The sequence below is a fragment of the Ochlerotatus camptorhynchus genome, unplaced genomic scaffold, assembly GCF_037179485.1.
Source record: "Ochlerotatus camptorhynchus isolate MF236.1 unplaced genomic scaffold, CSIRO-AGI_Acam_v1.1 ptg000330l, whole genome shotgun sequence".
In the NCBI taxonomy this organism is placed as follows: Eukaryota; Metazoa; Arthropoda; class Insecta; order Diptera; family Culicidae; genus Ochlerotatus; species Ochlerotatus camptorhynchus.
Window position 1 is genome coordinate 6,535,337 of NW_027040818.1, and position 24,321 is coordinate 6,559,657.

The following is a 24,321-nucleotide window of genomic DNA, read 5'->3' on the forward strand; positions in this document are numbered from 1 at the left end:
GTATGCAACATTGTTTGAGACTTGTCAAACAAGCTTTCTTCCGCGAATAGCTCGCTAGATGTCGTTAGTGGAAATTATAAGAAATGTTCTGGAAAAACCGGGAAATCTCAGGAAATTTTATTTAGCAATATGAGTAGACACCCTACGCAAGAACCAGCTCAAATGTTATTTCAATTTAATTACATAAACTCACAATAAAAGACGACAAAGGCATAAGAAGCCCCCGGTAATTTAAAAAAATGTAGGTGGATAAACAACAGAAATACGGCAAAATTTTATATGCTCCCATTATTCAGAAGCTTACTGATTTGTTACAAGTTATCAACATCAGTTAGGTTAACTTTGACATAAAGTTATGTTAACTGTTATAATTCCAAACCTGCAAAACTCGTGTCGATGCTGAAACAGCACGCCTGTCCAGTTGCCGTGATGCGAGCTTGATCGTAGTATTGCCATGCATTTCGTAGATTTCAATTGCAATATTGGATTTAAATAAAATATTGCATTTCCAGATTAATCATTATGTACTGGTAATCATACTGCAAAGCATTTTGCTACACCCAACCGGTGGATGTAAGATTCGCTTACAATTATGTGGGATTCATCATCAGAGGATGTAAGTCGAGACCGCATGAACCGAGGATGCGATATACCTAGCTGCGGTCCAATGCAAGAAAATTGGAGACCGAAAAATGTAGAGTGTATTAGTGAGGTAAATTAATTATGTCGAAAAACAAAAATAGGAAAAACGTTGTCGACTGGACTCGAACAACGAACGTTGCGATTATCAGACCTGTGCTTTCTCCACTGATCTCTCCATGCTTCTGAATAAGGATAGCCTAAAAGCAAACAAGAAGCGCTCTCACACTCGACTTCGTATGCTTTTTCTGCTGGAGAGATTCGAGGCAAGTGTGTGCGTCGTTCTACCATGTTATACATAAAAATCAAGGCAAATGCTTGCTTGTGTAGGTGAAAGCACAGACAGAACACGAAATAAAAAAGGCAAAAAATCATTACATCGCCTGCAAGGTCAACTTCTAACATTCGCTGCGATGTTCATGAACAGAGAATGATAGGAAATGGAACTTACATTCATTGTAATAGATTTTTGGTTTGCGTGTATTAATAATGGAAAACTGCACTGGGGGAATTCTCAAAAACTGGAAGATTTCAAACTTTAACTGTTTGACTGGATGCGTCAACTGGAGTGTTGGCATCACTCTGTACATCATCAGGTACCATAAACAATTCACGCCATTAAAATGAATTCCGAAATTGTTGTGATAGCACATCAGTCCCTTCGCGATTTTCGCGACATCATTTAATGTTTCCGCGATTTTTACGACTGAAAGTTCAAATCAGTGACGAATCCGCGAAAATCGAGAAATCCGCACCTGTTGTAACAGTCCTGCATAGCGAGATGATTTTCCTAATATTTTTTTCAATTCCGAATAACCAAAATAGCGGCCATTTGTGGATTCTATCAACTTTCACCTTAGACCTTTAAAAGGCAATATTTAAAAAAAAAAAAATCATGCAGATAGGTGTTTAAAATAAACTAAACATACACACTTAGAAAATATCTCCGACTTCGGTAATTTTTTTTACTGAAACTATTCGGTAACAGCAAAAATAAAAATTCTTTCGGTAGTTTTATCAAATTTTACCGAAAAACCTTAAAAAATAGGCATAATGTTGTGGTAATCTTTTGCTTTACCGAAATTCGTCTAAAATTCACCGAAAATATTGTAAAACTTTTTAATTGCCGTACACTGTAATTTTTTAACCGAAATATTGTAAATTAGGACAACGTTTTACCGAACTATCCGTAACTCAGCTTTACCTTGTCAGCCATTTTTATTCTCATATTTCACGTCAACTGCTGCTTCTTTTTTAAGTTCTTTTTTAAATAAAAGGGAAAAAACAGTGAAAAAACCATGGAAGCGGTATTTAATGATCTGCATCAGCTGGATGAACGTCTGGTACACATTTTCCGTAAGTAACCCGGATAAAAATAACCATAAAATTACAATAAAATACCAATAAAATACAATAGATTCTATTGTTGACAATTAATCTTATTTTAATTCTATTGTATTGGTCAGATAATTAAATAGTCACCACAATAGGTTTACAACAAATTCTATGGAATCAAAATTTTGCACAATAAAAAAAACAATAAAATTTATTGTAATGAGATCGAATTTGTTAGAGAAAAAATTGATTTTTTTATGGTTACGGTAACTAACAACCCCCCTTTTCTATTGTAAATGTCTCATAAACAATAGATCATATTGTACAGAACACTAAGTTCTATTGTATTTTTATTGTTTTTGAAGATAACATTTATTGTTGCTACAATAGGTTTTATTGTATTGTAACAATAGGTTCTATTGTTTTTGTATGGTAAATTTTTATTCGGGAATACACTTGCATTTGTCTAAAAGTTCTTCCTTTCAGATTGCAATTAAATGTTTTCTGTGCGGGGCTGAAGTTCCAAATTACGTTTCCGGTTTGCAGTGTCACATCACTGAACATAAATATCCGGAAAAATGAACTCAATCCTTCTCAGGTGTATTTTGATTGCACTTTTAATCATTGCGGCTCCCGTTACGGAAGCTTGTATGCGCTTAAACGGCATATTTTAGAAAAACATCCAGCTTGCACTCGCCAAAAGTCTCAGAGCCAAGAACCTCAAATTCAAAACAATATGAATCATTCAATCTCGCCACCGGAATATACGACAGATGCAAACAATCAAGATTTGGATACCAACATCTCGCTCAATGAAATTAAAAGGATAATTAACATCAGCATTTGCAAAATAACGTACGATGTTGGACTCCCACAGTCTCAAATATCAGAATTTACAAAAACGGTGAAGAGCAGTTGTAAAGAATGTAACGGAGTACTTAGAGGCAACTACTCTGAAGTTTTTGAACTCCCAAAATTTGTTTCTCAATTCAGAACAAACTGTTTCCTTGCGTAACTTGTTTCAACTAAATCAACTGTTTGAGCTTGAGCTTGAGCTTGAGCTTGATTGACCGCCCACGGTTGCTACTCTGTTACTGCCAGATCAGCTGTAATTACACAGAGAACCAATAGACGATGCTTGGGACTAGCAATCATCCTCAATGTGTAAAAACTGGTGATCTTAAATTAGGCAATACCAGCGCCGGCCGCGCCCGAACACAGGTCAAGAAAGGAATGGGAAGGATTGTGTTGACATGACACTCGCTTTGATGGAAGCCGAGAACACCTCTGCACTTCCACGAGGAATCGCTGGGATGTTGGATAAGAGGGTTGGGTTTGCAGCAGGCTTCGTTTTGGTAAACGATAAGCTGAATTGATGTCCTAACGATCATATAACGCGAAGGAGCTTGGGACTAAACCCACGGTCTTCTGCTCAGTAAGCAAAAACGTTTGCCACTAGGCAGACGAGCACCTTTTTAATCACCGAGTTGCTGTTATTACCATGTAGTCATATTAACAAATAAAACGATTGACGAATCTTGAATGTGGATGGGCCTGATTTTAGACTCATGATTTTCTGCTCAGTAGGCAAAAACGGTTGCTCTAAGGCCACCGAGCCCCTCATATCACATAATACCGTTGCTCAAATTTGTGTATCCATTCAAACCCGGAACCAACGACAACAACGAGTTTCGCAAAATACACGATACACAAGCGATTTTACCATAAATCTCTTTGATATGTAAGGACCTGGGACCACGTTTTTCTGCTCAGTAAGCAGGCCACTGTAACCGACGATCTTTCAAATCCGAAAACTAAAAACTACGAAAAAGTACTTACGCCTTCATTATGTTCCACTTTCACGCGACGTTCAATGGCAGAGTCCTATCCAGGATTACATCTGAAAAATCCAAATCTGGCCAACGCCCACCCTAAACCTAAACCTGTTCTAATCCACCTGAAATGAATAACGAATGGAAGACTTTCATTACCCAGCCATGCAATAGTCTCATTCCGTGCCTTATGGCAACTTGATGATTCTAATGCGCTCATCTTTTGGCACCACCCAGGGGAGACTTGGTCCTGTACCCAATGCTTAACTTATCTCCATTCCACTCAGCTACTCGCAATTTCTTGTGATATAGTGGGCGGAATATTATTATATGAGACAATTCAATGCAGATGTCTTTCCAAATTTGGCAGATCGACAGGTAATCGGTGAGTTACCACGATAGTTGCTATTCAACAACTCGACAACATCCCATCGTCAACGCCTGCTATGAGAATTTCCCATTGCAGACGTCAACAAAATGACGTCATCGAGCTATCGATCAACTACCCTGGTTATCGCCTGGTACCTTATAGCACGATGCTAGGAGGCGAACCGGAAGAATCGATGAGCTACCTCTCCCCCTGTTTCAACTAAATCAACTGTTTGATCAGGTTAACAGTTTTCAAAAACAGAAAAAGTTTCTGGATGAATTATCAGTATCAGCTCCGGTTTCAAGTGATATTTTGTTGAACCGTCGAGAAGATGTTTGCCACATCAATTATGTGCCTAAAAAAATCCTGGTAAACGAAACTGCATCATATATCAGCCTGATAGATACTTTAAAGCTGATTTTTCGGAATCCGGAGAATCGGAAGCATCTGGAAGAGGCTTTTTTGTCGTCCGAGAGCATTCCATGTGTAACCGAATACAGCTCTTTCCGCTCCGGCGAAACGTTCAAAACCAACGAATATTTTCAAAAATTCCCTAATTGCGTTCGTTTAAGTATCTATCAAGATGACGTTGAACTTGGCAACGCTTTAGCTTCAAAATCCAGAATTTTCCAGAAAAGTGGAATAGCTCCATAAGGACGGTATTCCCACTAGTGCATTGCACGAGCATCGATGTGAAGAAAAACGGATATGCCAGAATCCTCGAACCATTGATTTCCGATTTAAAGGCACTAGAAGAAGGAATCGAAGTTTATTATGGAACCGAAAAATTTATGCTGAGAGCAGTTATGACCATATTTTGCGGTGATACGTTGGCAGTTCACGACGTCTTCGGCTTACTTAGCCCAAGTGTAAATTTATTTTGCAGAATATGCCAAATAACCAGAAAAAAGTTTCATGAAGATCCATTTTCAGAGCATGCCCTCAAAGATAAAGACTGGTATGACCAACATCTTTCTTTGGTGCAGAATGGATCAATAACTCCTAAAGAATGTGGGTTAAAATGTTCAGGATCTGTTTTTAACGATTTACAATATTTCCACATTACTGATAACTTTGCTCTGGATGGAATGCATGATTTAGCGGAAGGAGTAATTCCTCTGACGATCCAACTGGTTTTATATCATTATCACAAAGAGAAAAATTCAAACATTACTGCAAAATTCATCAACAATCGGATCAATACGTTTATGTATGGCTTCAACGATCGATGCAACAAACCATCTCCAAACTTCACCAATGAAATGATCTCGCACCCTACGAAGCACAAGTTAAGGCAAACCTCAGCGCAGACACTTCTGCTTCTTCGTGCACTACCCTTTCTGATTTGCCAGGAAGTCCCAGAGGAATGTGAATACATGCAGCTAATAGGCCATTTGATCAATATTGTGAGAATAATAATGTCCCCCGTTGTATCAGATAATTTATTATGTCAGCTCGAAGAACATATCAAATTTTTCGAACAAATATTTTATTCAAAATTTGACAAACGTATTAATAAGCTACACCATTTGCGACATTATACTACATGTATACGAAAGAGCGGATCGATGAAGCAGTATAATTGCTTCCAATTCGAACAGACCAATAAAATCGGAAAAACTCAAGCAGCTACTTGCAAAAATTTTAGAAATATTTGTTCAAGTCTTGGGAAAAGGCAATGTTTCCGAATGATAATTAACATTTTAGAAAATCCTTTTTGTTATAAGTTGAACTATATTTCGGCAAAACTTGTAAAACGTGAATAATGTCTCAGTTACCTTTATCTGGAAGAAGCTATTGAAATAGCTTTACTACCGAAAGCAGTGATCATTAATGGCATCCAGCTTCGAGCGAACCTAATTGTTGGGTTAAAAAAAACATTCAAACCCATTATTTCCTTCTTATGCCATAATTCGTGAACTTGTGGTTGTTGAGAAACAAGTTTATGTTCTATTACGACACTGCTCTACAACATGGTACAACGAGTTCTTTCAAGCTTATGAAGTCGATGTCACAAGTAATGATGAACTTGTATGTATAGAAAACTGCTTCATACACACGACGTACTCATTTTGGTCAACAACACAAGACTCCAAGAAATACATTTCGAGACGGTTTTATAACCAAGATTACTAGGTAGATTGTTGAGCCTTTTCATTCCTTATTACGGCAACAATATTGTAGGTCTAATCGTCTAATTAATTATCTTTTCCAGAAAAAGAAGAAATCGACGATTTGGAGATATTTCTGGCATTGAACGAGCGCGATTTTGCCAGAATGAGCATGACAACGAAAATGATCAAAATAATTGAAAAAATTCAAACGCAGCACAAGTGTAATGAGACTAACATTACTCACGATATTATTGAAGATGTTTCCACGGTTTCCACCGAGGAAGTTTATCAAGTTGAAGCGATTTTGATCCAAACGATCCTTATCACGGCATTAACCTCGAACAGGTAAGCTCTTATTTTACCTTGGAATGATGATGATACAAACGTAATCTTTGAACAGATCATAAACATCGACCGGATTTTTGAAAGAACTCCAAATGGAGCTGCTATTCAAGAACTATTGCTAGAAGAGAAATGCGTCAACGAAAAGGTTTACAAGCTCATATCGAATATACTCTGCGAATGTTTAAAATCACTATACGGATGGTGAGTTTGCATTGTTCTCTGTACTTTTTATCCAACAAAGATGAATTCACTTTATTTTATTTTTTTTATAGCCGATCGACAAACTTCCATAAAAATCAAATCGCTGCCTCACTCGTCAAAACCTATCCTATCCTGGCGGCCTCTAATTGTGACGTTCCGCAGGTGAACACTTCACTGGTTTTGGCTGCATATCAACATTTTCATGCATACATTTATTTTAGGCACTTTGGTTCCATGCACATGCTCGCGGAATAAATCGACATGCTGGTCGAATTCACTATCGCATGGAATATTTGGCGAGGAAATCAGACGAACGAGTTATCAAACGGCGTCGGATTGAGCAACCAAAGGTTAATCATCAGGAAGAGAATGCTTCTGCAGTCGAAGAGCCTTGCCTTCAAGATATCAAATTGCTGGTAGACCTGAAAATCTGTTTATTTCGGGTTAGTTGGAAATTCATTTTTCTTACGTTTTTTTTTTCATCAGATTCAGGAGTTGAAATTTATTGTCCCAAATCGAGCAAACAAGTTCCGTGTGGTGGAGTTATGGAAAGCGACATTCAACGATCGTGAAGCTTCTCGTTTTGAACACGGCGAAAACACATTCAGCAACTATTTGAAAGACTTTCCGGTATTAACTGCTTAAAGGGTGATACGGTCAAAATTTGGTCAAGGGAAAACGCGTGTAAATCGGTGAAATCGTTTATTTAAAAAATCAAATTAAATTTCTTTTTCAAGTTCAATTAGTATAAAATTCAGGAAAAATATTCAGTTAGGCTTCCGCTTTTCCAAATCCGAATTGCCGGGCCTTACGCTTGACCCCTGCCATCAGATTTTGTACAGCCACCTTGTCCACCTTCTTCGCCGCAGAAAGCCAGTTTGCCTTGAACTGCTGCTCGCCCTTAGCAGTTTTTTTGGTCTTCTTTAGGTTCCGCTTGACAATAGCCCAGTATTTCTCAATTGGGCGGAGCTCTGGCGTGTTGGGAGGGTTCTTGTCCTTGGGAACCACCTGCACGTTGTTGGCGGCGTACCACTCCATGGCCTTTTTACCGTAATGGCAAGATGCCAAATCCGGCCAAAACAGTACGGAACAACAGTGTTTCTTCAGGAAAGGCAGCAGACGTTTATTCAAACACTCTTTCACGTAAATTTCTTGGTTGACAGTCCTGGAAGCTATGAAAATGCTGCTTTTCAAGCCACAGGTACAGATGGCTTGCCAAACCAGATATTTCTTTGCGAACTTTGACAGTTTCATGTGCTTGAAAACATCTGCTACCTTTCCCCTTCCTTTTGCCGTATAAAACTCCTGTCCCGGAAGCTGCTTGTAGTCGGCTTTGACGTAGGTTTCGTCGTCCATTACCACGCAGTCAAACTTCGTCAGCATCGTCGTGTACAGCCTCCGGGATCGCGCTTTGGCCGTCGTATTTTGTTTATCATCGCGATTTGGAGTCACTACCTTCTTGTAAGTCGATAGTCCGGCTCGTTTTTTGGCTCGATGCACGGTTGTAGACGATACACCCAGCTTATTTGCGGCATCTCGGAGAGAGAGGTTAGGGTTTCGCTTGAAACTACCGGCAACTCTCTTTGTCGTCTCAGCGGCTTCCGGTTTTCGATTTCCCCCCGATCCAGACTTCCTGGCTGTCGACAAACGTTCCCCAAACACTTTAATTACATTTGTAACGGTTGATTTGGCAACTTTTAGCGATTTTGCCAACTTTGCGTGCGAGTAGCTCGGATTTTCGCGATGCGCGAGCAAAACTTTGATACGCTGCTCTTCTTGCTTGGACGGCATTTTGACAACTGAAGAGTGAATTCCAAAATCAAAATAGGAGCAACATTCTACACACACACACCTTCAAAATGAGGGGTGTTCAGGTTTTTTAAATGCAAAATTGAAAGAAATACGTCAAGTTGATATTGACCAAATTTTGACCGTATCACCCTTTACAATGGAGAACTGGTAAGAATATAGTCATCTTTTAAAGGCACAGTTAGTTTGGATGTCGTTACAGTAATTTGTATTTATATCAGTTGACAAACTTTACCTTAAGATAAGTTTGTTAAGTGATAGGTCACGTCACGAATAAATATACAAATTACAAATTACAGTGACTACATCCCAACTTTTTTTCGTGATCACTATTCGTGCTATTCGTTAGGTATTTGAAGAAAAGAAATTTGTTTACGTTCTGTTTCTGTTGACGTTTCCTTCTCATACCGTTTCCCAGAGTTACGTTGCTTACTGCATCGCTTGCTTCTTGAGATGCTGCCTAATCTAGATGAACATTTCAGAAGGTCTTATCTGCATTGATCGATTCTCTGCATTGACTTTTCTCTTTCGTTAATAAATCAGCTGCAAAAACATTCGCTGTTCCGATTGATGTTTTGGACGCTAGATAAGAATCTCCTTTATCAAACTATGTGGCAAAAATAGCAATAAATTCGTCTGAAAAGCCGTTGTTATCAAAAGAGAAAGTCGATGAAGAGAACCGATCAACGTAGATAGGACTTTTTGAAATGTTTATCTAGAAATGCTTCGTAACATTTAAAAAGGCCGTATCTTTGTTGATCGATTATCTAAATCGACTTTCTCGGAGCAACAACACAAAAAATACATTGATAGATGTACATTTCGTAAGGTCCTATCTGAGTTGATCGATTTTCTTCATCGTTCCAGCTGTAAAAACAAAGGTGATGAACTAGCCAATCTGTTAAAAATCACCAAAACAAAGAAAAGAAAAAAGCTGCAAAAACATTTCCTATTGTGATTTATGTGTTGGACACTAGATAAGAGCCTCCTAGTCTAGTCTAGTCTAGTCTACACATACACAGCCAGTACTTGAAAGAATCCTGGAAAATGATACATCTATCATTTTTCTTGTCATTATTAATGCCTGCTGCACATCAAGGATGTGAAACAAACAATAAAGCGGCCAGGCCTACTGTGTAGCGTTTAGTTAATTTTTGTGGAAGTGAATGTTTACCATGTCTACTTAATAAGTATAGACAGTGGTTAACATTTAATCCACAGGTAATCAAAGAGCGGGGACATACCGTACCAACCGCTCCGTATGCAGGATTTGAAAATAGGCTATATAAATCGTTGGGAGTGACAGAGCTAAGAAAGTTAATGTACACTCCTTGGTTGTCCGATCTCCTGGGATGGAACACAGGTATTTACCCCTTGTGTTCGAGCGTACAGTCCTCCCTCCGTACAAGCGTGGTCGGCACCGCCAACCCACTGCCATCCCTCAATCGATCCAGCCGACCTCAGTCGAAGGACAACAGAGAGCGGTGTGCGGACGTAACCTATACGGAGGGAATGCTGTATTCGCCTAGGTTATAGCGCCCTTGCTCGCTACCATTTTCTTCTAGCGGTTGGGACCTGAGCACTAACTCTTGTCCTAGCCCTATATGGCATATGGTTATAGCACCATTACTCGCTTTCTGAAAAGAGAAGAAGGGAAGGGAAGGAGAGGAAAAGGACTTGGGAAAAAGAAATGCGGAATTCTTTTCCTCATTAGCATTTGTATCGTCAACTTTTATGACAATTATATAAATCATTTTTCCTTGGTCAGAGGTATTATTACGACATTTTAATAAGATTGTTATAAAATTTAATGTTATAATGATCAACATAGCTTTGGATTATCCAATGTATTTCATAATTTAAAAAAAAAAAACATTTTTTTAGCTGAAATGAGTATTTGCAACCTTGTCATACAGATCTGAAAATTAAATCAGTAGCTTGCTTCTCTGCATCAGACATGCTTAGACGGCTTAGACTGACTCCACAAATCAATGGTTGCTACTCCGTGATTGGCCAGAATCAGTGAAATTGCACAGTGAATGGGGTTAGGAGTGACCGAAAATTCTCATTGTAGCGGAAATGGCTCTAATGTTGGCCTATGGGTTTAAGATTAGGCCCATAGCTAAAAATCTGCTTTTTATCAGTTTTATCTAGATGAACGCGTTATTGGGACGGTACTAATGGATATTTTTGATCGCTATTGAAAATTTAATCGATTGCTGAATTTATGTATGGGCCCAAATTAGGGTCATTTTTGCCGACATTGCATCCATTTCCCCTAAAAGTTTCAGTGACTCCTTATATTAAAGATCAATGATGACGCCGGCCACGTCTTTGCAACCAGGTGGGAGATGCGAAAGAAAGTTAAAGTGACCTTTGTTGTTATGGGGGCCGTGTTTACCTCTGCGTCCTCACAAAGGTCACAGGAGGGAGGTTTTGTTAGTAAGGTGGGGTTCTTTGGACCAGGATTCACCTTGATAAGTGATGTGATGATTGCTTTGATACAATCGCAGTTTGATAAAAACACGAATGCGGAGCTATGAGAAAACGAACCAATATTATCAACTCTTTATTGTAAAGATGTCTGGGATTGAACCCATGATTTTCTGCTCAGTAAGCAGAGTAAAATCACTATGAACGATCGTTTTTGAATAAACGGATATTGAAATAACGGTTGATTATTTGAAATATACGTATGGTTCAACCAACACTATCAGCGGCGCCGGTGGTGTAGTGGAAAGCGTGATTACCTCTCACCCCAGAAGGCCTGGGTTCAATCCCAGTCGGCGCCGCCGGGATGTTCTGAGGCATAACATCTCTGATCACGCCTTCCTTCGGAAGGGAAGTAAAGCCGTTGGTCCCCGGTTCATGAGTTGATGGATCGATAGGTAGGATCCAGGCGTGGTAGCTGCCATCCTGGCGTCGGTAGCATTGGTTCTCAGCACGGAAAACAAGATCGACGCAATCAAGGAAAAAAAAAACCTACACTATCACGAAGACGACGGCGATGACGACAACAGTGATTTTGGATCTCACTTTTTGTCTAGGATATAACACCTTTACCTGTACTGCCGCTTGGAAAGCGAGAAAATAATACTCTTTGCCATTTCGAAGAACCAATATTCCAACACCATTCGAACTTTTACTGGACGATACCCATTTTGCTTCGCGATCGCGAAACACGAAACTAAAAATTCTGTAAATTAGGACCTGCTCGTTTCGAAGTGTCGATAGAAACCAGCTTAGCAAAAACATCTTGCCGAGAGAAGTTGTCGACGGTCACGTTCAAGTCGTAGTGCGGCAAATTGCTCAAGTACGATTCAGTCAAAGGTGGTCGGTTATTACTTTGCACACTTCGAAAGAACGCCGAGAACAGATTTGCAGATTCTGATGGAGAATCAGCTGCCTCACCTTGGTAACGAAGATGTCGAGGCATTCCGTTGGATCGCTTACGGGTCTTCACATATTGCCAGAATTGTTGGGGGTCCTGTTTCAAACTTGCTTCAGTACGATGAATGTAGCAGCGAAAGCATTGTGCATGCAAAGAGTTATATTCGCTCTCTAAGTCACGCAGCTCAGCCTTATGCCATTCCTAGACCAAAAGTAACGCTTCATTGCCCTGCGTAGACGATTTCGCAGTCGTTGCAGTTCATTGTTCCACCATGGTTGTTTCTTCCTGTGGGTGTCGATCCGTTGTTTTAGACGCACAACTTCGCTGATGATTCCATAAAGCTTGTCGTAGAATATCGATACCGCTTCGTCGACACTGCAACCAATTAGAAGATTCACCCATCCGACGTCCGAAATCATTGAGCTCAAAACTGCAAAATCACATCGCTTGAAGTCAAAATCTAACGGATCAGTTGCTCGGGAAATTTCACATTCGCTTGCAGTTTCAATCACCAGCACCAATGGTTTATGATGTTCATCAACACGCAGTAGCGGTCACGGGGACTCCACAACCTCGAGTACATTGATATCAGTAGAGAAAACCCAAACCTAGTATCCTTCCATTCGCATTACCATAATGATTCAACTGATGCAGACCATTAGCGATGAACGATTCAACCACAGTGAACTCCTGCTCAGAAGACGTATTTGTAGGTAGCAAACATCGCAATTCATCATCATGGCCCCAACTCAAGAAGGGTAGATTGTAGTCACCAACAACAACAACCAAACCACGATCACCAGCTTGATCCATCAGTCTTTGAACACATGAACAGTGCTGTTCATACAATTCATTGCCGCTGTTGGGAGCGAGATAAATACAACAGACGAAGAGTTCAAATGTAGGCAGCTTGATCCGAACGATTATCAATGTAAAGAAAAAATTAAACCTAAATTTTGCAATTGCTTGTTCAGACCAGGTTACGTAATTCTTATTTGCAAAAACCAGGAAACATCTGACTGGATAAAAAAAAATCTAGTATAATTCCTTGCTCTTCTAGAAGCTCAAAATGAAGGTTTAGTGGTTGATAACTGGGAGATATTTATGAGGAAAATAATAAATAAACTTCGTGTGGAACTTACCTTTAGATGGGATATCAATGAGATCGTTAGAGGAATGTGAATTTGTTTTGGACAACAAATTGGGGAATGCTCCTATTAGGAAGAGAGTCCTGAAGGTAAATGGATTGGGAAAAATTGAAGTTAAACAAATTACAGAGCTAACAGTACTGATACAAGGTGACGATGTCAGTAAAAACACCACGATTCAGAATGTCCCAGGACCAAGCACTGTCCATAGCTCTCAAAGGACTCCATTTAAAGCTAATTAGGATAAAATTATTACCACAAGGACCTGTAATAGCACTGGAGACGATAAAGTCGGTGAAAATACCACAAATAAGAATGTCCCAGGTCTGATCGGTGTCAAATATACTGGACGGACTCTTTCAAAACCTGAGTATAGAAAGATTAATATTCCGGCAGGCCATAATCAATGGAATACAACCCTCAGATGTATGAACAACTTTTCCGAATAAGGCAATAAAGTTTATTCGTTCTATAATACCTTACTGGGATAATGCCTATATTCAGCTAGTGGAAATCACTGTAACACTGGCCCCTGCCACTGGCCTAACTGGCCCCTGGCCCCGTAACGTGGGTAGAACACCTTTTCGTGGTACGTTACGGAATGTAAGATCTACCACCGATTCCTAGTCCTGACTACTTCAAACTAGGGGAACAGGATTTTCCAGTAATCCAAGGAACACATCTTAGTCCTTGTTACTTTTTTTGCCATGTTGATAGTGACAAGACTCGGCTTTGTCTACCGAGGATGATCTTGAAACAAGGCAAAAAATGAGTTAGTTGTCTTCATCTATGTAATTCCTAATCTTCTATCCGTTGTTCCCTAGTTTGGAGTGGTTAAGACTAGGGTTCTGATGCATGGTCATTATCGGTGTCAAACCTTAATTTTGTTGCTAAGAAATCCAATTTTGACTGACAAAGGGGCGCGCTTTTGGAGGGTGTTTCAACACTCCGAAGGGTATAAATAGCGGGACCTTTCAATTAGAGTCAGATCCTTGCGATAAATGCAAGAGGGGCAACTGTAAAAAATTCGAATACTTCACCATTTCTCTTGGACACTAGATAAGAGCCTCCTTTATCAAAATATGCGGCTAATATAGCACGAAATCTGTTTGCTGTTGTTATCAAAAGAGAAAGTCGATGAAAAGATTCGATCAATGCAGATAGGACCTATTGAAATGTTCATCCAAATTTGCAGTCACGTTATTCGCAAAAGGGAAATCGATGAAGAGAACCGATCAACGATGATTGGTCCCTTTTTTCTTTCATCTTAAATCTTTAAGGCATCTTAATAATATAATAAGCACCAGTCAATAGGCAATCACAATTACAACAGTGATGTAAAACTTTAACCATTTCATCTTACAGATAAGCCTGGATTACGCCAAAATCAAACCTGAATCAACATCTTTCTGTGAATATTGGGAACCAATCGAACTCGCAGTTTTGGAGCACCATTCGGATCAGTTCAAAGAAATACAAAATGGTAAGAAATTATCTCGGAAATTAATTAACAACGTTAGAAAATATTCAATAGTTTGAAACAATCAATTTATTTACAGATTTCGTTCGAGCGTTGTCGATAATTCGGTCAAAAAATCCGTCAAGAGGATCAAAGCGAAAGCAAGATACTACAAGCAAGAATAACATGAAGAATAACCCGCTATCGGGCATCATAGAGTGGATACAGGTAAACAAATTGAAAATCTAAACAAAAATTAAAATAAATCTTAATATAATTAATTCAGATGGACGATGACCCTCCGCAAACTGCATCGATGATTCCTGTTTTGTACGTAAGAGGAGAGCCGTTGAAAAACAGCGAAGATTGCGTTATTCGCTGGAGCGAATGGTCCATTCCGGTTCTGGCAGAATTGAAACTTGCGTTCAACATACTTCTTGAGACATTTACTGTGCTCAATGTCCAACCAGCTCCAACTGACAGGCAGTTTTTTCTTTTTCTTCGCGGGGCTGTTTTGCATACTGCTACTCTGAGCACCACGGGAGCTAAATTTTTGCATTCTCTTTAATCATTTATCCAACGATTTTCTACATTTTCACCTGTTTCTGAATGAATGAATTTACAAAAAAAAAATGTATCCCAAATAACGAAAACGCATCCAATACAAAACAAAATTGAATACATTAATTCAAACTCATAATTACGTGTTTTGTTTTATTTTATTGAGAACCCAATTTTATTCCCACGGGCTTTTGAAATTAACAATATGTTCGGTAATTTAGTTTTACAATTAGTTCAGTAAACTTTACCGATTTTTTCGTATCATTTTGACAGCTGATTTTCAATCAGAATTACGGACAGTTCGGTAATTCTAAAATTTACCGAAAACATTACCGACCGCTCAGCGGTTGAGATTTCGGTAAAATAATGACCGAAGTCGGAGATATTTTCTAAGTGTGTACATTACAGTAAGCTACCACAAAATTTAAACCTACGAAACTGCAAATTCATTCGACAGAGCTCAAGTTTTGAATCAAGTGGTTAAACTAGAATCTTGACGATTGTTTTCATTAGAAGTAACATATGAAGGCAAAAAATATAAGACCTTGAACGCATATCGGCAATCGCATCTACCATCACCGGTCACTGCGCGCACTGTCCAAATTATTAAATCAAACAAGCCCTGCCTTGCTGTGCGATTGAATAATAACTTCTAATGTCCAGTGGTGATGTAAAGTGTGATTTTTTTTACTCCTGATGCGCGCCAACGTTGTCCGTTGTCCGCTGTCCGTTGTCCAAGTCTTCCAAGCTTCCAATCGAAAGTGATTATGGCGGTCGTGTGAACAACAACATCAAGCTGGATGAGGACGTGGTAGTGTATGTGTGCATTTCATAATGACGAGTTAGCTCACCGGTAGCGGGCCGGTAACCTGTAGGGCAGGTTCACACCACCGCGTGTCATGTGTAGCAAACAGTGCAAATGTGCTAATAAGGATGCATTGGTTTCGCTTGTTACCCGGCCGGCAGCAAGAGTCTTAATCCGATGGTGTATGCAACAGCGAAAACAGGTTCACCACTCTAATAATGGATTGATGATATTTCTGCTAACCGTCATCCATTTTGAATCACATTCTTACTATTCGAATAGCTGTTAGGCAAGTGCAGCTATGCAGCTCAAGTTTTATGGAAATGTATGCTCTCCGGCATCCTTGTTTGATTAACCACCAGCGCGCGGTAGCGAGGAAAATGTCATCCGTGTCGTGACAATCTACTAAAGCATGGATCGAGTTGCAACGCGCGCGATACAAATGAACTTGAACTAGAAATTTGTTAAACTTGCTCCGGCGTTTGAAGGAGTACCGCTCTGGGATGGGGTTTCTCGCTGATTCGATCGTTGAAGTCTTTTATTTCATAGAAGAATGTGCATTAGGGTGCCCGATAACTCTGCTAGAATGGTACATTAGGCTGTTAGAAATAATATCTAAATACATAAAAACTCTCATTATGCCGGACATTGAGTAATTTCCTAGGTATTTTCCAAGATCACAGATTTGAAAAACATCAAGACAAAGGACAATGCATAATTTTCAAGGCTCATGAAATTTGATGATTTTTTTTTTTTTGACATTAATAGAGAGATTTTTAGCCGTTGGCTCGTTCATCTCTATAAAATAGGGGGGGTTCTGCCTGCAAAGTTTGTTACGGAGTTGGCTTACAATTCATATGTACTCAAATAGAAGCAATTAAAACAGATTCCAGTAAAAATACTAACAATACAGGCAACGAAAAAAAAATACAATCTGGTACATCAAAGTTATGTAGGGTTTTGAAAGAGATCGGAGCTCCTCCGTCCGGCAGAGATGTCCCGTCAACCAAATGAAAGTTAAAAGGACCTAAATGTTTTTGTTTAGCCCCGCGTCCTTGAGGAAATAAATAACTGTCGCTAAAGTGGTGTGTTCCACCGATGCAGTGGTTCCGCAAACGTAGCACATTCTGTGGAACTGCGTCCCACCAAAACTATGTGAGATCCTTGTATGGCCTGTCCTAAGACGAGAAATCACTTTCTGGTCCCGTAGTTTCGACATATCCGTCCACTTGCTCGTCGTTACTTTGATTCTTCGGATGAAGAGGGATTGCGATTGGCACCGCTCTGCTTCCCAGGCTTCCCACATGTTGCTGACTATCCATCGCTTTATGTCCTGTAGTGGCACTTCGTCGGTGTAACAGGGGCCAGCTGGTCCAGACTCTGCCAGGCTGTCGCCTTCGCTGTTTCCGGGAATACCGCAGTGCCCAGGGATCCAGGAAAACACTGTGTTCGGATGCGTGGCCTCCACAATACCCTGTAGCCATGGATGAGCCAGGATCTCCGATGTAAGGGCTTGTATCACGCTGTACGAATCGGATAGCACCAGTATGGGCCGGTCCGAGGGTGTTGTAACGGCAACAAAGATGGCCGCAGCTTCGGCAGAGAAAACCGATCATTGTGGCGGTAGGCTGCTACTCATCGGTGCTGGAATTCCGGCTACTCCAATTCCGACCCCGGATCGGGAGTCCGAGCCTAGCAGTTCATCTACTGTTCTCTTCAGCGCTGCAGAGTTATCTCCAGCCTTGAACCTGCTCTTTATCCGACTCTCGATTTTTGGTGGAGGTATGCGCCAACTTTTGTCTCCGTACCAGTGGACCTTGGTCACTGGGGGGAGCTCCGAATTGGCAGTCATGCGGAGGAGTCTGTTCCCCTCATCGAGGAGAAAGATCCTGTCATTTCCGGTCATTGCGGTAAAGGCAGCGGCTTTCGTTATACGATGGCAGAAGGGCAGAATACCCGCTTCGATGCATGCGGCATCGGTGGGCGTTGATGGAAGAAGACCGGAGACAATCCGAACGTAGGTGTTGAAAGTTGATGCTAGTATCTGCACGAGCTTTTCGGTGGCGATGCACGTCATCTCAAGACCGTACAGTAGGCGATTATCGATGACGGCTCTTGCAACCCGGAAACGAGTGTCGCAATTATTAGACCGGGGGGGGGGGGCGAGAGATGGTGCGGATCAAGTTGATCCTACTGCGGCAGTCGTTCTTGATCACCTTAAAGTGCTGCTCGAAGTTGAGGGACCGGTCAACAAGTACCCCCAGAATACGGACCGTCTTCTTCAGTGGTATGGGCTGGCTTTGAACTTTAATAATGCCGGGATGGACACACGTGGCACCTGACGCTTTTGGTGGCCGAAAGCTGGAAACCTACCACGCTGGTCCACCTGGCTACAGTGGAGACTGCTGCCTGGGCCTTGATCCTGTTACGTGCTGCCGGTATTTACGATAAGTACATCGTCAGCATACACGAAAATGTAAACATTTTCCGGCAGTCCTCCAAAAACTCCGTTCATGGCCACAAGGAAGAGGGTAACGGCGGTAACTGAACCTTGTTCGATTTCAGTTCGAGACCTCTTAAATAGTTTTCCAAGTCCGAATAGCCTGAACAAATATCTAAGTGTTTAAAAGTTTTAATCATAACTGTGTACGGAAGCTCGTTAACATTTATTTCAGTATGGGCTGTGATTGATATTATAAATTAACTACTCAGAACTTCCATACATGGATCCTTGAATCGGTTTTTCAAACTCATGTGAGTAAATATGGCCAGATATTCCAGTAAATGGTGTATTTCAGTATTATGATTCAAATTATAGGCGATCAAAATAAATTACTGCATATATTCTATGAGTCGATAATTCTATAACTGAATTATCCCTTCAATAGGGTTAACTACCCCATTTCCGGTCTATTAAGCACAACCCGCACTTAGTCTTTCTTAATCTAGCACAGCATAGCACCAAACAGAATGTTATTATTACTGATGGCTTTCAAATTTATTTACCTTTCCGTACGTACCGTAAGATTTGATAAAGAGAAACCAATCGTTGAGACATTGTCAAAAGTCTAACACTGCTTCTTGACGCCAAACTCGGCCTACGGATTCTAAACTCGGCCTAACGCATTGAAACGTCATTCAAAGGCCAATGAATTCACTTCGGCCTATCGGATGAAGATAAAACATGATTCGGTCGGAGCGCTTCTTTTGTTTTTGGGAAAAATGGGTGCAAACCTTCATATCACGCGTTCTCATTGACTTCGTTCCGTAGCTTGTTAACTAAAGTATCGTACCAAACGCACAAATTGACTTGTTTACTCTGAAATCATGGATTTATTTGAAGATTTCTGCTCGATAGGCCCAAAATGGGCGATTAGGCCGAAGTAGTTCTCTACCCTATCAAGCTATGGGGAGTTGACTAAATAAAGACATTTTATAATATCTTTACTAAAATGTATGATACATTTCAAAACATGTGATATTTGGATGAGTTCTATTATTTCGACAATGTACTGTACATGAGGCTTAATGTTGGACTACATACTGTAAAACCTTTTTTTACGGTCAGTTTTCTTAGTAGGCCGATGTCTCACTTTAGGTGAGTCACAGGTCTTAGATGTCATCGATAACATTTCATAACTATAAAATGCACAACTTTGCCGAAGAAACCATCCTTCTAGGACCCTCCATTTAAAAGATATATTCGAGCGCCACCTATGCGGCAGGAATAAGAACTAATAAGAAAACACAAAAAGTTGGCCCTTAATAAACTGATTGATTGATTTATCTTTATTAGGGAGGCTTTCAGCCTGGGGCTGGTTCGCCTCCACTTTAATAAACTGAGCAGCTTTGTTGAAGACTGAAAATCTGCAGAATGCATAGCCACAGCACTAGAGGTATTTGCCATGCTACCGGGGTCACAGCCCCACTGTGCGACGGCTACAATCAACTTTCAAACAATCAAACAAGCGGTATCCGGAACACTGGCTACGAATAACAAGGATCGGCAAAATCTTCGATGAACCGTTCCTTACGCATCAATTTGATGTGTTTTGATGTTTCGAAGAAAATCTAAACAAAACAAATCATCTTTATCGATACATATCAAACTTTGCCTGTTGGACCTCAAATTATTGATTTAATTTATTTCAACTATTTTTCTACTACTTTTAACAAATTGTTGGACATTACTCTGGAAAAAAAAAATCATGAAAATCGATCCGTCCACCTCTAAATTGTTTTTAGAGAGTTCTCATGCATTTTAATCCTAAAAGCTTACTCTGCCATATTTTACCAGAGAGCAAGTTTTAGAAAACAAATATTTTTTGGGCACCCTAATGTGCATGAGCGGATGCGTACCCAATGACCTGCCAAAAGACGATTATTGTCTTCGCAAGCAGTGTTGTGCACAAGGGCATAACTTTTTGGCACATACATCCAATCGTCTTAAATCAGCTTCAAAGCATCATAAAACTCACACAGATGCACACACCAATATAACAGATAATTATAAACTAATAAAACTAATAACGCCTCATCCTATTCCATAGGTCAAGCCAAGCACACCTCAGTACGGAGAGATCACGACGCTCGCGAAAACAAAAATCAGAAACGAATCATTTTTGCCGTTTTCCCGCCTCTGGTATGGAGTCACGTCTTTTGCATAATTCGTCCCGCATGCCGAAAGCAGCAGCAATGAATGGCACAGATTTCAGGGCCACTGATTCGAAGAGAAATTGCTTTGCCTGCATGTACAATCCTGATTATGATGATACGAACGACCATCAGTGGTGACAACGACGGCCTTTAGCGATCATGATCTCCACGCATCATCATTTCATAAGTACCTACCCACGTTGTTTGTCGGCGTTGCCATGCTGATCGTTATCGCACTGGGCTGCTAATATTTTTTGGGTTGTGCCGTGGAAAAATTGTACCATGGTCAAGCGTCAGTCGCAGATTACGCCCGCCAAGGGGGTGCGAATACAACGAATGACCCTGACGGTTGATTCATTTAAAAGTCTGCAGAATATATGCGTTACCGAAAAGTGCTAAACAAGTCTGTACAGGCACTAAAGGCCCGGATCTGCAAGTAGGATTTCCCGAATGATTCGACAAATTACTCAGCCATTCGTTAAATTGTAGGTTTCTCCATGTTGGGGCAGAACGATTTAACTGGCAACCTACTGTTGTGTACACGCGGTCATTGATATCGCATGGTCAGAGAAATTAATACCATTTCCAAGTCCAAAAGTGGGTTTGCTTTCACGACTATCGACGGCTATCGACGCCCCTAAAATGTAGGCCTCATCAAGATTAAATTTCATGTCTTCAAAAGCAGCTACTCTGAAGAGCGCACGTGCGTGGGTGCAACTGACACATATTACGATCTGCATATTAATTAGGCTTCAACCAGTATTACTTTTTCAGCAGTACAAATGAACCCCACTGTAAGTGAAGGGTTAAATGCAGTCGATTTAAAGTTTTTTTTCTTCATTTTAGTCTGTTTGTCTAAAATTTCTCAAACTTCCGAACGGGATCAAGAGCACTTAACTATATTGATACATAAAAAAAACGTTTGATCAACCACCAGCCAAGATTTCCAAAATCTATCAATCTAAAGTTTCTGCTAATGGCAATTCTTCGATACACTGCATAGTGGGCCAGGAATTTATTTATTTGTTGTTTATAAGTCAACAGGTAAAATGTTTACCACAATGAGACTTATTCTACAACTTTGTATTAAGTATTAATCAAACAAAAACTTAAATTAACATAAAACTCGTTTAAAACTACGCATATTTGTTTCTCCAGACACGTTGAAATAGTACACATAGCAGCACCGGTTGAATACACGGGACATGCTTCGCAAAGGTTCGTGAAAGCCACAGTTATAGGGTGTCCCAGAATGTCTAAGCACGACTTTGACTTTTAAACAGCTGATTATCACGCTGAATCATTCCCCCCTATTCTGCGAGTCACGTGACTCTCTCTCACCGGTGAGGTTGATTTGAACGGTGACAGAGAGTCACGTGACTCGCAGAATTAGGGGGATTGTTTACATTTCGTGTACCGCAAGTGTCGGTTCTTTACATTTCCGTGACAATGCAAAGTATTTCTCCGGAAAAGCGCAAACAGATCGTGCACACATGATGTAAATATTATCCCCAACATTTGTCTGAGTCAATTAGCGAAATTGGAAGGTGTAAGCATAGGAGCCGTTCGAAAGGCGATTCGGAAGTATGGTGATGAAGCAACTTTCCAGGACAAGCAAAACCGAACCCTGTTGACCAAAATCTGGACCGGAAAATCGTGCAAGCTTTCCCTCGCAAGAAAAGTGCTTCGGTTCGAGACGTGGCTATAAAAGTGGGATCCTCGAAGAGTAACGTCCATGATCCGCAAACACGACGCGCGACGCCTGAGTACTGTTTTGGTCGGATTTGGCGTCGGTTCATTACGCCAAGGATACGGTAGCCTGGTATAAATCGAACAAGGTCGTACCCATGAATCCGCCAAATTGTCCCCAGGCCAGACCAATCGAAACTTTTTCGGCCCTGAACAAAGCATATTTGCGGAAACCTTTACAAGGCAGCGGATTCCGTTACAAAGTTTGCGAAATACTAGGGAAAAAGTATTCAAAATTGTTGGAAAGGCATCTGTGCTGATGAGTAGCATGAGATCAAAAATCCGCAACATGGCTTCTGATCGGATCTCGGATTTTCTACGTTTAACGGTAAGAGAATACTATAGAGAACATGGAACGAAATAAAAATCGAATTTGCTGTAAACAGAGTTAAGTTATGTTTTTTTTTATCGTGCTTAGACATTCTGGGACACCTTATAGTTAGTTCTTGCCGGAGGGATGATGATAAACGTATGCGACCGAAGATTGCGATAACGTGTTTTGATGTCCAAAAGACTAAAGCAATCACCACAAGGGCGCAAATAATGTCAATACTCAAAAGTATTGACAATCATATTGTTGCAAATATTGGTGACGAATATATTGCTGAGCATGCATATTGACGCAAAATCAAAAAATAGTTTGATTTCATGTTTCAATATGTCCCTTTCTGTTTGACTACAGCAGCAGATGGGGCCTGTTCTTCGGCATCTTTTGTCAAGGTGGTTGTGATTTGACTCGGAATTTGCCAGCTGCTACAACATTGTTAGTTAGGAGCGACTCTGTATTGATGAACCCTCGAACATATTGTTGATAAGATTGACATGAACATATTGATGGAAATATTGACGAAACTTCTGTCATGTGGGGCGTACTTAGGCTGTGAACCATTTGCCGAGATAAATTTAACTCGTGGTTAAAAGTGACATTTCGAAAGTTATTTTCTATGTTCGAAAATCCCCGTGCTGTCGATCGACCGGTTTTCGAGCCACGGTTGTCAAAATTTAACTTCTTGTCTGTCAGAAATAACCATGCTCGGATAGCAGGGTTAATCGATAACTTTTCATCTGTCAAATTTTAACCAAAAGTTAAAATAATCCACCAAATGGTTCAGAGCCTTAAGAAGCGTGTAGCACTGTCAATTTTGCTATGCAGAAAATCCCATCAAAGCACGCTTTGGCCATGTTGCGTCTCGCTTCCAGTAACTCCATGTTTATAAGCCAACAACGGCTTTCATAATTGGGTAGGTTGAATGGATCTCTCCACCTGATAAGATGTAGAGCGAACCGGACGACTTTCGCTGAGTAGCCTCAATGCGAAGAATTTCATTCTGGTAATAAGGAGACCAGATAATGGACAAATACTCCAAGATAGGGCGCATAATTGAGCAATATAAAGCTTTTAGGCACTAGACGTCGTTGAACTTTTTTGCGAAGCGAAATAAAAATCCTAGTTGCGGTGAGGCTTTAGACACAACGTACCGGACGTGATCCTTGAAGGTCAATTTTATATCAACCAGAATTCACAAGTCCTTGACTGTTGACTCTCGTTGTAGATTCACGTCTCCCAAAGCATAGTCATAATGGAAGAGTGAGTGCTTGCGGCCAAATTATATAACCGAACATTTAGACACGTTCAGCGACATTCGATTGATATGACACCATTCAGCGAAAGGCTTCCAGTTGTTGTTGCAGAAAAAGCGCGTTGCTGAATCGTGTAGTACAGCTTCAGGTCATCGGCATGCCAGAGTTTTAGGCATTTTAATATGAAATTGACATCGTCTATATACAGCAAGAATAGAAACGGTCCTAAAGTGACTTCCTTGGGGAACACCAGACCGAACCGGAAAGGAGGGCGAAACGTGGTCTCCAATGTTGACGGAAATACTTCGACCGGTTGGGTAGGATCG

The 24,321-nt window shown here is 40.4% G+C and overlaps 1 protein-coding gene across 1 annotated transcript; it reads left to right on the top strand.

The window, feature by feature from the left end:
* Positions 1-8,762: 8,762 nt before the first annotated feature.
* On the top strand, positions 8,763-15,236 carry LOC135708574 (uncharacterized; the record flags this gene model as incomplete). The annotated part of the gene is made up of 4 exons (XM_065230677.1): positions 8,763-8,795; positions 14,550-14,667; positions 14,744-14,871; positions 14,930-15,236. Coding segments are annotated over 4 exons (561 nt in total), but the record flags the coding sequence as incomplete, so codon positions are not given.
* Between the last annotated feature and the right edge of the window lie 9,085 nt (positions 15,237-24,321).